Here is a 15,949-nt window from a genome sequence, read left to right as displayed (position 1 = left end):
AGCATATGACAATAATGCGGGACCTTTAATTGTTTCAGGTAGTCCCACTACCCATACATTATTACGTGTTGAGCGATTTTCAATATCGTCCAGACGTTCAATATCGTTCCATAGCTGGTAATTTTCTTTTTGTAACTTAATCATAACTGTTTGGACAAGATGCATGTCATGGCATATTGGGGAAAATGTATTAAACCAAGAGATAATTGCAAGGGTGATAAAGAGAGATAAACATCCAGCCAATCAGATCACAACTGCCATGTCACAGTCTGTGTTTGAAAAAAGTCAGCAAAGAGCTGATTGGCTGGACGTTTATCTCTCTTTATCACCCTTGCATTTATCTCTTGTTAAGGCTTAATACATCTGCCCCAATACACCTATCCTGTTCTCTGTATCAGAGACCCTGGAGGTGAGTTGTTGAAGCTGTTGAGTTACTTCTGCTACAGCATTAGACAAAATATGAGTAATTGTGACTTTAATTGCATCCACTATATCTCCGTATGTGGCCAGAGAATCAGGGTTTCTGCGTACCTGTAGTGCGCCTGTGTCTCCGTGTAGTGCTGCTGCTGATTTGGCTGCAGGGGAGATAGGTGCTGAGTCCGGGGCCGGCGCCATGTCGGACTCAGCACGCCTCTTCTCAGGGCGCTGTTGCTGCAGCTTAGTGATGGTCCCTGGTGCTAGGGGTTTCTCCATAGGCACTGCTGGGGTGAGCTACTGCAGGGTACGGGTGTGCAGAGGTCAGTGAGTGGCTCCTAATAGCGGGTGTGTGGGTGGCGGCACGGAACTGCTGCTCCAGCCTGCTCCTCTCATGAGCCCGGAAGCGGAAGTTGGAAAATTAAAATTTTATGACTCTCTACCATCAGAACCTTGGTTTTGCAGTAAGTAAGTAAACCTTGTTTTTTAGCTCTAAAGTCCACATAAAGGGCAATGACTGGACAAGAACATCTCAGCGATCCATCTTGGTATAGCAGTCTAAAGCATTTTTTTACACTGGAGCTATATCTGTGTTTGGTGGCAAGCCACTCAAGCCCAAAAACTAGCCACAATGCAAGCCCCAGGGGGCTGTTTAAAGATGCAAGGAGGGGGGAGTAGTATGCACCACCCCCTTTACTCTCAATCCACAGACAGATGGGAAGCACCACAAGTCTCAGCAGGGTATCACTGTTATTCTCTCTTTGGGTGCCGGAGTGAGGCCCCCCCAATGGAAGGATAGATGCACTCCCAGCCTGTCCCATTCAGTCTTTCCTCAGGCACAGTTGTATAGTGTGGTCCCACCTGCGTTTTCTTGATGCACGTGTTCACTGAAGTTCATGTCTCTTCATGGCTCCCTCCACTGCTAACCACGCAGGGCTAGGCAGATTCTGGCACTTTAGAGCTTGTGGTGTCCACAAGGTAGAAGTGCTGAGAAATCAAAGCACCTCTGTCTCCCGGGCACTCATAGATTGGTGCCACAAGGGTCCCAACAGGTCCATGCTGAGACAGATATCCATACCTAACACAGATGACCTCGTCCTCCACCTGGGTTCAGGTAAGTGAAAGTGGCTTCAGCATGTTTCTGATGCAACACTTGTACCTTCCAGGCATGGAGAGACCTCAGGCAGAAGCATGGTGGTGCATGGCTTCCTAGGCAGCCATTAGGGCCGTCATTGTCAGCGGCCTGACACCGGTGGAAAATAATATTTTCTGAGCAATATTCAATTTAGAAGAATCCTCCCGACAAGACCCATGCAGTGGTGGTGCTCAAAGCTGTAAAAGAGGGTCATGTGAGGAGGATTGAGAGAGATGGATAGCATTTGTCAGAAGCTGTGTTAAAGTATTAGTCCCCCAGGAACATGAATAAGCAAATAAGCAAATTAAACGAATATTACATATCCTCTAGGTAAAGGAAGACACAGTACAAATTAGTAATTTGGTTCACATTCTATGTTTAAATCGCTGAGACATAAAATCCATCATGTATATAAAAAACTAGTGGTATATGCACCAGAAGGGACCCAGACCATACTATTGTATTAGGGAAGTGACATAAAGGCTCCTTTTGTCACAAATTACTGTGAAAACGTAAATATTGTTGCAACTTTGGTCTCACTCATAAGTAACAGAGAAGGTACACTTGCAACAGATGAAACCCCCCCATAGAGAGACTGGTCCAGATTTAATGCCAAAAAGGATGGAATTAATCTCGAGCTCCCATTAGAGCAGGGGTGGGGACCCTCTGGTGATAATTACAACAATCGATTATGATTTGGAAAAATAAATTTAATGAACTCTTCGCTAATGACATAACATAGTGGAAATGTTTAGATGGTTAATGTCTTTACCTCTAATAATTTTGGCCTCACTAACAAAGCAGATGCCTTCTCAAACATTGTCAGGATTTGGGTAAAAAAAACCCTGAAGTTGGAGCCTGCTCAATACTAGACAGAGTAGGGCAGTCTTTCCAGATTAACAAAAAAGACTGCCTGTGAGGACTACAGTATTTACACAGCGCAAATAACCCTCGCAGGCAATCTTTATGTTTGAAAGGTAAACAATTCATAATAATCACCTCAATATTATCCCCAAAAAAATCACTGTAAGCCAATATTGCATTTAAGTAGCACCTTTATGTCTCAGGTTCTGTATAACGTAAAATAATAATCAAATAAGTTATGGAATGTATCCCTATATAGAACATAAGTAATATTACACATTTTTGCATATTATAATGAGCCTAATTCAGCATGGTTTGTTAAGTATAGAAAAAAGCAGTGGCCTGTGATTAAAAAATGATCACCAGGCTGAAAGTGGTGGTCGCAGATGTCCGTGACCTAACGAAAAAAACACCTGGGAATGTCAGCATCTTCACAAACACACAAAGAAGACGCCAAAATGACTGGCTTTCTGTCAATCAATCTGTGACTGCTCTGCAACTGCTATGCGTATGGCCCTTTATTCGCAATATGCGTATGTGCACGTGCAATGCGAACACTGTGCATGAGCAGCCATTCGATAATTGGTTGGACTGTGCTATTCTCAGTTGGGAGTAGCAAAGTAAAGTATAGTGTGAGCAATAAAGCGCTCAGTTACTAGGGTGCATGCGCAGATCTATGATAAAATGAAGTGGCGGGCATTTTTCTGCTATCTGCAGCAGCGCAGCATTGTGGAGTCTGAGCAGACTTCATTGTGAGGCGGTAGGGTTACCACCTTATCCCTTTAATTTTGGACACATATTAATTAAACAGGTTCTGTGGCTGATTAAAACAGGTGTAATAGAGTCTTGAAGCCAGCCACAGAACCTGTGTATTTAATTTGTGTCCTGAATTAAAGAGATGAGGTGGTACCCTACGTGGCAGACATATTTCCAGTGATTTCTGCAGTGCTGCTGTCACTGTTGCTGGACTCCGGAGGGTAGGTTGTAAAAAAAAATGCACCATAAGAAATTTGCCACTGCTTTTATGTTATTCACAACATTAGTAATATCATAAGCGGTACCGTTTTCACATAGGAGAAGGCCCACATGCAGCCTTCTTCATCCTGGCCTTTTCCTCTCTGCTGAATACCACTTAACTGTCCCGATTACAGTGAGACAGTCCCACTATTTTGAGACTGTCCCGCTGTCCCTCCAACAGCTGGAAATGTCCTGCATTCGAGGGGCAGTTGGGGAGAGCCGGAGATCACCGCTACTCTACTCGGCAGTGGAGACTGCTGAAGAGATGCCGTGGAGGAAGCCGAGGCCTTCACAGTTGCTAGGGGAGCACTGGGCACACCCACTAAAATGCTAAAACTGGGGTTAATGGTGTGACGCCACATCCTTCACCCAAGGCCACGCCGCACCTTCATCACAGCAGGTCCCGATTTGGGGAATAAGAAAGTTAGGAGGTTTGCTGCTGGCATTAGCACAGTGCTGCAGATTGGGCTCAGGTACAAAATAACTTCCTAGAAATGCTTCAGGTTGCCAGTGTAAACCATGTCCAGAGACTGTCTTCCTCAGTATGAACTACATGTGTTAATTATTGAGCAAACTTTGCAATCAGTTTGGTACCAGTCCAGTTCCTACTCAGTCTGGTCCTAGTTCTATCCAGATACATGCCTTCCTAATGCCTACTGTACTTATCCTTAGTGTACAAAGTTGCTATTAAGTGTTACAGTGCTATCCAGAGGCATAATGGCTGTTCGGTATCAAGGTGTATCAGTATCAATATTTTTGTTATGTACAGTACCAATTTTTTCCTAGCACATAGTATTTTATTTTATTATTGTACTAGACCACAGGTTCTCATACAACTTGTCATTTATTAAATTATTAAATATAGGGGCGGAATGTAATGCTGACAAAGTTCGGCGGCAGCGCGGGAGACCAGACCAATTTGGATGTTTTTATTTTTAAAGCGGCGATCACTTACAAGGCAAAATCACGCTATCATTAGGCTTACATTTTTGTAGTCGAGATATTAAGTAAAGTAGGTATGTACATAACAATTTCAGATCATTTACAAAGCAAATGGTGAAAACTGCAAATTTTTTACTATGAAAAATTTGAAAGCAATTTCATTTTCTTAATGCTGTTTATGCCTTTTTATATTTGAATGTCATGTATGACTTAACTGTGTGTTATTAAACAGCCGTGAAACAAGATAAACATGATATAACTGTACTTCAAGATGTATATATATATATATATATATATATATATATATATATATATATATATATATATATAAAATATATGATTATATAATAGAAGTGAAAACAATCCATAACCACATTCCCAAGGTGACATGTTCCTTCAATCATCAACATAGTTTACCCTTATGTAACAGTGAGAACTTTTTGTATATATTCACCTGCAGTCCTCAAATGTTGATTAACAGGTGATTAACTGTAATTTTCATGTGGTTCTAAAATGGTATAAAAGGGAGAAGACAAGATGCCAGGTTACAGCAGAAGACAAAATGAAGTTCTTCATTCTACTTGTGGCTGTCGGGCTCTGCTCTGCTCAGTACAATCCATATCTTAGGTCTGGCAGAACTTCCCTTGTCCACTTGTTCGAATGGCGCTGGGATGACATTGCTGCAGAATGTGAGAGATATCTGGCACCAAATGGATATGGAGGTGTCCAGGTAAGAGCATCATGATTTGTGTTTATTGCTTATTAGGAAGGGATACAGTTATATCTCTTACTGGTAGTAGAACAATAAGACAGCAGTGGGAAATGTTATAAAGCAGGTTCAACAAAAAATAATGGTGATCATTATGTAAAATATAAAGAATGCTAACATGAGGGTGATCTGATTACAGCTCTGTGACATGGACATCCTCAAATCTGCATTATATGATAGCATTTATTCACATTATCATGACTTAATAGTACATGATGGCATTGTAGACTAGAATATCATTTTACAAGCATAGGAAAACTACAAAAAGATTTTTTACCTATTTGCATCTGTTATGTGCTTCACCCAAGTCTTTATTAAATTTAATATTTATTTTCTGCAGGGACATACATCATAAAATATTTACTATAATTTTTTTACATAAAAAAACATATAATTTGATGGCAAATAAGCACCTTCTGGCTATTATTGTCCAATTCTCTTTCTCTTCAACCCTTTTTGATCCTTAATTCTTTGTAAGGATAGCCTCATGCCACAAGCATGTTTAAACTGTTTTACTGTCTTACCACTTCTGATGGGAGGCTATCCCACATATGCACTACCATTTCTGTAAAACAAATTTGCCTCATTTTTCCCTTGAACCTATCTTCTTCCAGTTTTGAGGCATGTCCTTGAGTTCTACTACTTCTCTTCCATTGAAGAATGTTTCCCTGCTGTACTTTGTTAATTCCCTTGGCATACCTGTATTTGAAGGTTTCATATCCCCACTTTCCTGTTTCCACTCCAAACTATACATATTAAGATCTTTTAGTCTTTTAATGTAAGTTTTATGATGAAGACCATGCACCATTTTATTTCCCTTCTTTGTACCATTTCTTATGTTTGTATATCCAGAACTGGACACACTATATTAGGTGAGGTCATACCAATGACTTATACAGTGTCATTACAGGTTGAGTGTCCCTTATCTAAATATTTTTTATCCAAATTTTTCCGAAAACCATACATTCCAGAAAGTGAAAAAAAAAATGTATTGCTAAAAGCACTACTGTGGACATCTGTAACAGCACTACAGAGGACATGATATGTAACTGGCACTACTGAGGACATGCTATGAAACTGGCATATATGTACAAGAAAATGATTGCCTGGCATTCAAAGTCAGTGCCTGAGATCGTACACAAACTTTGTTTCATGTTTTGAAACCTTGTTTTATGCACAAATAAAATATATTTGTGTGTATTTTAAGTGTTTTATGTGTTTGTACAACATAAATGCAAGATACCTTAAGATACATCATTGACATATAAAAAATATTCTGAAATACGGAAATCCATTATCCAAAATTCTTCTGGTCCCAAGCATTTTGGATAAGGGATACTTAACCTGTATTATTCTTTCTTTTTTGCTGCTGATTCCTCTCCCTGTGCAACCAAGTGACTCCTAAATCCCTTTCATCCTCTGTAGTGTCCATTATGGTACCCTTGATACTATATTTCATCTTTTTATATATTTTTTTAGACCCAATTGCATTCTTTTGCAATTTTGACATTAAATATAGTTGCCATGTTTGTGCCCATTCCTCTAGTCTACCCCCTCCTGGTTTATCTACCCCATATTATACTTTTGTGTCATCAGCAAAAAGGCATACATTCCATTTAATGCCACTTGCAATGTAACCACATAAAGATATAAAAAAAACTTTTGGTTCTAGTACAAATACCAGTAGTACCCATTGGTAACTATCCCCTCCTATGAATGTACTCCATTTACTACAACTCTCTGTTTCCTATACAGCCTTATATTATTCAATATATTTAATTGGGGCCGTAGACTCTTGCTATGGTCCAGAAAAATGAATAAATGTGTGTGGTTAATTATCAGCAGTAGTATAAAACTGATACACTTGATGTCACAAAAGAAAACAATTGTGAACATTTTGGACAGTATTACAAATACTCTTTACTATTGCTTTTAGCCACAGATATGTCCTCATGCTCATATCCATTTTGAGTAGTATAGTATGAGTCTACAACTAGTGGCAGAGACCATTGTACTTTTTCCCTAGATTTTGCAACCTATTCCTACACAGATGCAAAACTCCCTTATAGTGTACTAGGTACTCAGGATTAGTGTTATTGTTGCAAAGGAATGTGTACAAGATTCACAGATTAAACACAATGATTCATGGCAAGATGCACTGCACAATTTACTCATATCATACCTCTGTCTTTTGATTTTTTTACATTAGTTACCATCTGAGTTGCACACAGCATGCTATGCAGATGCCACTGTACTCATGAATAGTAATTTGTTGCATTCATAATGCAACTAAGCTGCATATTTTTTAGTAAGTCTGTGGACACATGCGTCCAATTGTAATAACCTCTGAGTTCGGCGGCCGTTCGAGATGCCAGATGACCTAGGAGGTTTTAACAATTAACAAGGCAAAACCATGTCTTATAACCGCCCCTTTAAAAAAAAGTCTGTTTGTCCGGCATCCCACATGGCTGCCAAACTCGTAGGCTATTATGTTTGGTCGTTGGTTTGGCTAACTTGCATAATCAGTGGTATACCAAATGGGGCAGTTTGGTGCTACATTATTTAAGGATAGGTGTATGTGAACATATTTTTATTAGTTTTACCACAAAAGTAATGTTATTTATGCTGGAAAATGCTGAAAATATTTAAGGCTATTTTCCCTATATTATAAATGAATCCTATTATATATATATATATATATATATATATATATATATATATATATATATATAAAAAAAGTATTCTTACTGCTGCACACATAATAAGCTTACATTTATTTTGGATTGAAACAACCAACTCTTTCCTGATTAAGAAGTAGCACTATGGGGGGGGGGGGGGGTATTAAACCATCCAACAGGACAACTGGAGTGGAGGTGTTGCCCTTTGCAACCAGTCAAATTATAGATACTATAGATATGTTCTGTATGGCATGTTCTTTAAAATGATAGCTAAAATCTAACTACAGTACTTGCTATAGGCAATAACTCCATTTAACTAATTTCAAAAGTTTGTTAAATATCCCCCTTTTAAAGAAAAACTGAAGGTTTTATTGTGTATATTTTACATTTTACAATTGCTTACTTTATGTTATTGCTGTTTTATTACAGGTCTCTCCTCCTAACGAGAACTTGATTATTACCAGTCCCAACAGACCATGGTGGGAGAGATACCAACCCATCAGCTACAAGCTGTGCAGTCGTTCTGGTACAGAGCAGCAATTCAGAGACATGGTCACCAGATGTAACAATGTTGGGGTATGTCCTTTGGAAAATGCTCTTATTACAGCATGTAGTAAATAAATAATGAATTTAAAAAAGGGTTTAACAAGTCAAATAAAAGTTTTGAAAAGTCAGTAACAAAACACCTACTGTATAGTTCTTGCAAAATGAAGGATGCATAGTGCAGGTCTTTCTCTATAGATAGTAATCGGTGGTTCTCAAACTCTTTAGAACCCTACACAGTTCACGATTTCCCAGTGTCTTTGCAGGAGCACTGTGTATCACCAACTGTCACAATTTAGAAATCCACAGGTGACCTGCAAAAAAATAACTGTGTGAGGTCCTGAAGACCAATTTTAAGAACATGTTAATTAGATTCCAAATCAACAATGGAATTATTCATCTGTGAATATTACAGAAAACCCATAAGTAGGAGGTCAATGTTTAGAATCTTATTTCACAGCAAAAATGGATAACCTTTATTGGAAATATGTTATCATAGTCACAGGTGCTTTAAGACCAAAGGGCCCATGTCAATGCTCCGAACGCGCCTTCTCCTTCTCTTGCAGTAGACTCTGGCATTTTGTCTACCACACATTCCCAGGTCCCCATGAACATGGCCTACATAAAACATGCAAACCCTATAGCATATGTGTGTATCATTCGATAATGGCCATGGTGACAATTTTCTCAGTGACACTTGTAGGTTGCATATAGCTAAATGCTTGCAGGATTTTGTGTTCAACAGTGAGCAGTGTGGGCCCCTTTGTACTTAGGGGTCTGTGTGCATGCATTATAGGTATGCCAATGATGATAGTTCTCTTGATCTTGAGATGAGGCATTGTTTCAATTTCTCCTAGATCACTTCTATCATTTGTAAATAAAATGCTACCAATTGTGAGTCATGTGCACTAATGCCATACTGGTCAAAGGCCTACATCATTTATTGTCATTGACTACAAGTTGAAACCAATAGAAAAGCACAAAGCTAGATTTTAATTCTCAATTTTTTTTTTTTAAACTTAAAGGATAGGTAACCTAAATATTTATTCAAGAAGTGTCAGGATCATTAACCCGTTGATCTGGTGTAACCCACTTTAGGTAAACATCTACGTTGATGCTATCATCAACCACATGTGTGGAGCTGGAGGTGGCTCAGGCACCAGGTCTACATGTGGAAGCAGTTACAATACTGGCACCCAAAGTTTCCCTGCTGTACCATACTCCAATCTGGATTTTAATGATGGCAAGTGTTCCACTGCAAGTAAAAACATTGAGAACTACAATGATGTTAATCAGGTGAGTCACTTTCTTTTCTAAATACTAAGGAGGAAGCTTTAATTAAAACCTAGGAATTATTTTTAATTGTGATACTAATCCGAAGGAACTACACAATTGACATAACTCAACTACTTGTTTGATTATATTAATATTTTGTTCTATAGACACATTTATTTCCATAATAATAATAATAATAATAATAATAATAATAATAATAATAATAATAATAATCATCATACAGTTACATTCTCATTTCTCTGTAATGGTTCTTTTTTTGGAATTATATTTCATACGTGATAAATCAGTTGACTAGAAAATATGTACCCAAGTATATTGTTGGCAAAAACCAATGCCTTTAGTTCTAAGGCGACGATGAGGTACAGATGGGGCCGGTTTTATCTTTGCTGGCGAACCGCCAGCAGCATGCTGGTGGCGATTCGCCAGCAACACGGCGCTCCATCTGACTGAGACGCGCGTGCGTCCCCCACGCACGCGCGTCTCAGTATCCGGGCGGCGGGGCGGCGAGGCGGACGCAATACTGTCCGCCTCCCGCTGGATATGCTGGGGGGGGGACCCGAGGAGGCTGCGGGGGGGGGTGCGGTCGCCCGGTGTGGGCACCAGGCGACCGAGGGCAGCACCGTCAGAAGGGGACGCGCGCTCCCTTTCCGGCATACAGATGGCGGGGATGCAGGTGATGGCGATGGCGACGCCATCGCCATCACCTGCAAAGATGAATCCCGATACATCTGTACTGTAGCAGTAGGACAATTTATTAATTAGTCCATATGATAATTTAACAATTGATTAAATTATTTGGTACTTGTATACTATCACGGCTCCCATCGCATGCCATCGCATGCCATATGTAGTGGCATGCGATGGCATTCGATGCGATGCGATTTTTCCGGGTTTTTACGCATTTGTTGTAAAAATTGCATCGCATGCCATGCGATGCTATGCGATGGCATGCGATTTTGATCACAAATGCATCCAAATGCATTTAAATTACTAGCAAACATGTTAAATGCACCCCAAATGTCTTTTTTCACACTGTACCACCCCCACTATCAACGCGAACCCGAAGTGTGGCGAGCGCGGCGAGCCCGCGAGGGGTGGCGGTACGCGTTCTACGACCTTTTCATACCCCCACTATCCACGTCGGCCTGGAGTTGAGAATAGAAAGTGTGGCGAGCGCAGCGAGCCACCGAGCCCGAAGCGTGGCGAGCGGACGCGGATACCTTCACAGGTATCCGTGTCCCCTCGCGGTATTCACAGCTATCCGTATAGCTTGCCACGCTTCGGGCTCGCTTTCTATTCTCAACTCCATGCCGACGTGGATAGTGGGGGTATGAAAAGGTCGTAGGACGCGTACCGCCGCCCCTCGTGGGCTCGCAGCGCTCGCCACGCTTCGGGTTGGCGTTCATACTGGGGGTGGTACAGTAACAAATGCCCTTTGGGTGCATTTAACATGATTTTAACACATCTCAATGATTTCTGTAAAAAATGGCATCGCATCGCATGCGATGCGATTTTTTCCTATACGATGCCGATCATGGGAGCCGTGATACTACACCAATTATTTTTTTTATTTAGAATAAAATAATAGTTAGAAATGAAGCCAGATCATCCAACTATAAGAACATAACAAATATGCTCATACTGTAATCAAATGATATAAGCATGGCAGTAATGTGTATTACTATTGGCATAATGTACATAACAGTCATGAACATTGTTAAACAGAAAAAAAACCTATATATTTATCCATAAAACATATAACGGCATACTTCTTCATTTCTATGAACAATATGGGTATGGTAATGATAGTAATTATCACTACTGAGGGTGTTACCAACTCCAAGATGCCTAAAGAGAAAATGCATAATACTGCTTAATGGGATCAGTCTGGGTTTGTACAAGGTGCTTATATAGAAGCATTTAACCTAAAGGAACATGACAGGCTAAAAATGTATATCTTCCATTTAAAAAGCATTTTGTACATTTTTCTTTATTGATACTTATTTATTAACAGTTATTTATATAGAGGAAATATATTCCACAGCGTTTTACAGAGAATATTTGAACATTTACATCAGTGGAGCTTATAATCTATATTCCCTACCACATGTACACGCATACACAGACATTCTAGGGTTCATTTTGTTGGGAGCCAATTAATCTGCCAGTATATTTTTGGATTGTGGGAGGAAACTGGAGTACCCAGAGGAAACCCACGCAAGTATGGGGAGAATATACAAACTCTGCACAGTTAGGGCCATGGTGGGAATCATACTCATAACCTTAGTGCTGTGAGGCAGTAATGCTAACCATTACACCATCCGTTCAATCCGGTCTAAAGGTAGAGTTAATAGTTAATAATTGTTTGCATTATCTTGTTATGGTGAAATTATTTAATAGAACTGGCCTTATGAAGAACATTGCTATCCTATAGGTGAGAAACTGCCGTCTGGTGAGCCTCCTGGACCTGGCATTGGAGAAGGATTATGTGCGTGGAAAGATTGCTGACTATTTGAACAATCTCATTAGTATTGGAGTGGCAGGATTCAGACTTGATGCTGCGAAGCACATGTGGCCTGGGGACATCCTGGCTATTGTCAACAGACTGAACAACCTGAACACTAAGTGGTTCGCTAGTGGATCTCGTCCCTATATCTTCCAGGAGGTAAGTAGTGGCACACTAAATAATAAATACATGCATTTAGGATTATTTTCCATTTGTTTTAGTTTGCATATAGAAGTGAAAAAAGAGAGATACGTAAAATATATACATTAAATAACATGATTTGTTATACTTACATGGGTAGAAATAATGAAGTTGCAAGATAATTTTGTGATAGCTGAATTTTGCAGTGCACAGGCCACGTCATAAAGGGCCCAATTCAGGTTAGCTCGGTAAGCTGCGAACATCAGTGCTGAGACGCTGCCGTTCGGAACGCCTGCCCCCCACCACCGAGTCCCCTCAGAGACATGCAAGGGGATGTGTAATGAAAAGCACATCTACTCGCATGCTTCCGCTGCAGGATAAATCATTTGATGATTTTGGACCATCAAATGATTTCTCTTGCCTTCGCAAATAGAAATCAGTGAAAATCAACTTCTATTTTTGTGCACCTGGACGAAGACAGGGCAGGCGGCTGGCATCCTGTGGCATCAGCTGCCCACACGCCCGGCAGGCACTGGCCTGAACCGCGTACCCATGGGAATGCCGTGTTTTCATAGGGATGCCTGTAAAACACTAGGCTCTCCTATGGGCTAGCCCCATTTCCATTACCATCCACCCCTGTCCCTCCCCCACAACAAGCAGCCAAGCAAGTATGTGACTCACTGAGGCAGTTTATCGCTGGCATTTGCACATGCACATAACCAGCCTTGCGAGTACAAAAGATGGCTCTTAGCGAATACCGGTACGCCCACCCCCCATCGCATACTGCTTATGCTCACACTGGCTGCGAATGGATGTTTCACATAAACATCCATTCACAGGCTGTGGGGGGAACACCCACATCATTCTATGTTTGCTGGCCATCTAATGATGTGGAAGGCCTACACACATCTAAGGTAACCGTAGATATGCATGGGCATTCAGCAGGAAGTGGGCAAGCAGCTGACATCTGGTGATGTCAGCTGCCCATCCCCAGAGCCCACGTCACCGGGTGATTTCCATGGGCGATTTGCATATGCACAACATCGGCCCCCGTGTGAATGAATGGCCAGGCGAACAGACCTGAATAGTCTCCAAAATGTGTGTGTGTGTGAAATTTATGTAATGCGAGCAATTCATACAATTTCTGAAATTGATGTTGGAATGTGACCAATATGGAAAGTGACAGACTAGGTTTAGGATAGGAGTGAAAAAAGTGCTAAATGGGTTAACCAGCAAAAGATGTATTTTTTGGCAGGTGATTGATCTTGGTGGAGAACCCATTACTTCTAGCCAGTATTTTGGAAATGGATGTGTAACAGAATTCAAATATGGAGCCAAACTTGGAAATGTCATTCGCAAGTGGAATGGAGAGAAGCTGTCATACCTAAAGTAAGTCCAGGGTACATTGTAATAGTTTGATCATGTACAGCATTCAACATTTTATGTTACAATATTTAATAACTTTCTTATCATCTAGGAACTGGGGAGAAGGCTGGGGATTCATGCAAAGTAATAGAGCCTTGGTGTTTGTAGACAACCATGATAACCAAAGAGGTCATGGTGCTGGAGGAGCCTCCATCCTCACCTTTTTTGATGCTCGGTAAGTTGACTCTCTAAACCACAGGTCTTCAACCTGTGGCCCTCCAGATGTTGTGAAACTACATGTCCCAGCATGCCCTGACAGTTTTGGCATGCTCTTATAGGAAAAAATGTGGCTATGCATGCTGGAACATGTAGTTTCACAACATCTGGAGGGCCACAGGTTGAAGACCCATGCTCTAAACAAATAACTAACTGTTGATTTTGTTGTTTGTAGTATTTACTATTTCATATTTCTGCAGCTTGTACAAAATGGGAGTTGGCTTTATGTTGGCACATCCCTATGGACAAACACGTGTAATGTCAAGTTATCGCTGGAATAGAAACTTTGTGAATGGACAGGTAAATAAATGATTTGCGTTTAAAATAATTTCCTTTCCATGTAAGAGTGTATTTGTTCTATTCATCACTACAGTGTACCAAAGATTCTCCCGAGGGGAATATCACTTCTTTGGACAATCTGAAAAAAGTTACCATCACTTGCCTGGGATATATTGCCCATAGTATAGTTAAAGCCGTGCATTTAAACAAAACTTGGACATTTTATGGTTAATTGGTTCTAACCACTTCTCTATAGGATGCGAATGACTGGATTGGGCCACCTGCCAATTCTGATATGTCAACTAAATCAGTGACCATTAACGCAGACTCTACGTGTGGCAATGACTGGGTCTGTGAACACAGATGGCGCCAGATTAAGTGAGTTCTTTAAGTGTATATAACTTGGTGAGCTGTACTCCATATACAGTAGCTCTTTTTGAAGTTATACATTTATACAGAATGTTCTTTTGTATGTGGTATATGGATTGTATCAAGAATGTTCTTTTTGTTTTTAGAAACATGGTCATATTCCGTAACACAGTTAATGGCCAAGGACTCACAAACTGGTGGGATAATGGAGGAAACCAGATTGCTTTTGGCCGTGGAAATAGAGGATATATCATCTTCAATAATGAGACCTCGTGAGTGATGTTGCTGCTCAATATGTACCTGCATGTTAGAACATGATCAATATCTCTGCAATACTTTAATGAATGGTTTCCTACCATGACTATGTACAATTCTTTGGACCACTAGACTCTGCTGTTTTTCCTCAGAATAAATAGAATTCTGCTACCTTTTACAAGTCAAGCTGCTATTAACATATTCAGCCCCTACTGAACCTTGGATCTCTACCTAATTCCTACATTTAATCTGGGCTGCAAGAATTTGCTTAATAAAATGGATTAGCATTGACCTGAGAGCCCATTGTTTATATATGAAATATACATTTTGTGTAACTCCCATGATATTGATTCATTAATGTTACCTTACTATTTCAGGAACATGGATGTCACTTTGAACACTGGACTTCCTGCTGGCACATACTGTGATGTTATCTCTGGGCAGAAAGAAGGCACACGTTGTACTGGCACACAGATAACTGTTGGCAGCAATGGCTCAGCTCGTTTCACAATCAGCAGTTCAGCTGCAGACCCATTCATTGCCATCCATGTCAATGCCAAGTTGTAATTACACTAGTTGATGAGTGACTATCAGTAATAAATTCTTTCAAAGAGTCAATATAAATTTGTCTTATTTTTCTAATAGCTTTTCCTATTTACAGAGTCATTTAAATTATAATCAACCAAATTGAGTTGCTGCCTCAGACACATTCTGTTTCTCACTCACCATTGCGAATTCGCAACGCTAAGCGATGTTTTGAGACTGCGCATGCACAGCCGCATGGTGTGAGTGGGCCCGGCCAATTGCTTATTCACCGGCCCATTTGCATCTAGCAATACAGGTGCTGGCATGGGGTGATGTCGAGGGGTTGCGTCCATGCGAACGCCCAGTGTTTTATGGGAGTTTCCATGAAAACGCTGGGGGTTCCCATGGAGATGCGCCCGTAACTTGGTAGCACCTCACATTATGTTTAAGAATATGGTGTGCAGTCCAGTCCCCCCCTCTTTCCCAAAATTGCAAAATTCACAGCTGTGCAAGTCAACCTGAATGACCTTTTTTTAATTTATCATATATTTGCTGTCTTAGGTGACAGCAAATAT

At 40.4% G+C, this 15,949-nt stretch overlaps 1 protein-coding gene across 1 annotated transcript; it reads left to right on the top strand.

Annotated features, from left to right (window-relative positions):
* Nucleotides 1-4,934: 4,934 nt before the first annotated feature.
* LOC146027063 (pancreatic alpha-amylase-like) lies at nt 4,935-15,436 on the top strand. Its single transcript, XM_083158066.1, has 10 exons — nt 4,935-5,102; nt 8,249-8,395; nt 9,461-9,658; nt 12,093-12,323; nt 13,561-13,694; nt 13,783-13,905; nt 14,147-14,246; nt 14,482-14,603; nt 14,741-14,866; nt 15,227-15,436. The coding sequence occupies exons 1-10, from the start codon at nt 4,935-4,937 to the stop codon at nt 15,414-15,416; spliced, it is 1,539 nt and encodes a 512-aa protein (XP_083014192.1). The 3' UTR covers nt 15,417-15,436.
* Nucleotides 15,437-15,949: the final 513 nt, after the last annotated feature.

This window comes from Crinia signifera, chromosome 8 (assembly GCF_055691185.1).
Source record: "Crinia signifera chromosome 8, ASM5569118v1, whole genome shotgun sequence".
NCBI classification, from domain to species: domain Eukaryota; kingdom Metazoa; phylum Chordata; class Amphibia; order Anura; family Myobatrachidae; genus Crinia; species Crinia signifera.
The sequence above is the reverse complement of the archived record's forward strand: the minus strand, read 5'-3'. Positions and strand labels throughout refer to the sequence as shown.

What these genes read in the sequence shown, in the direction of transcription:
- LOC146027063 (XM_083158066.1), top strand. Translation starts at nt 4,935, where the DNA reads ATGAAGTTCTTCATTCTACTTGTGGCTGTCGGGCTCTGCTCTGCTCAG. An exon ending in ACTACAATGATGTTAATCAG is followed by an intron (nt 9,659 to 12,092) that starts GTGAGTCACTTT and finishes GCTATCCTATAG; the next exon opens with GTGAGAAACTGCCGTCTGGT. An exon ending in CTCACCTTTTTTGATGCTCG is followed by an intron (nt 13,906 to 14,146) that starts GTAAGTTGACTC and finishes ATATTTCTGCAG; the next exon opens with CTTGTACAAAATGGGAGTTG.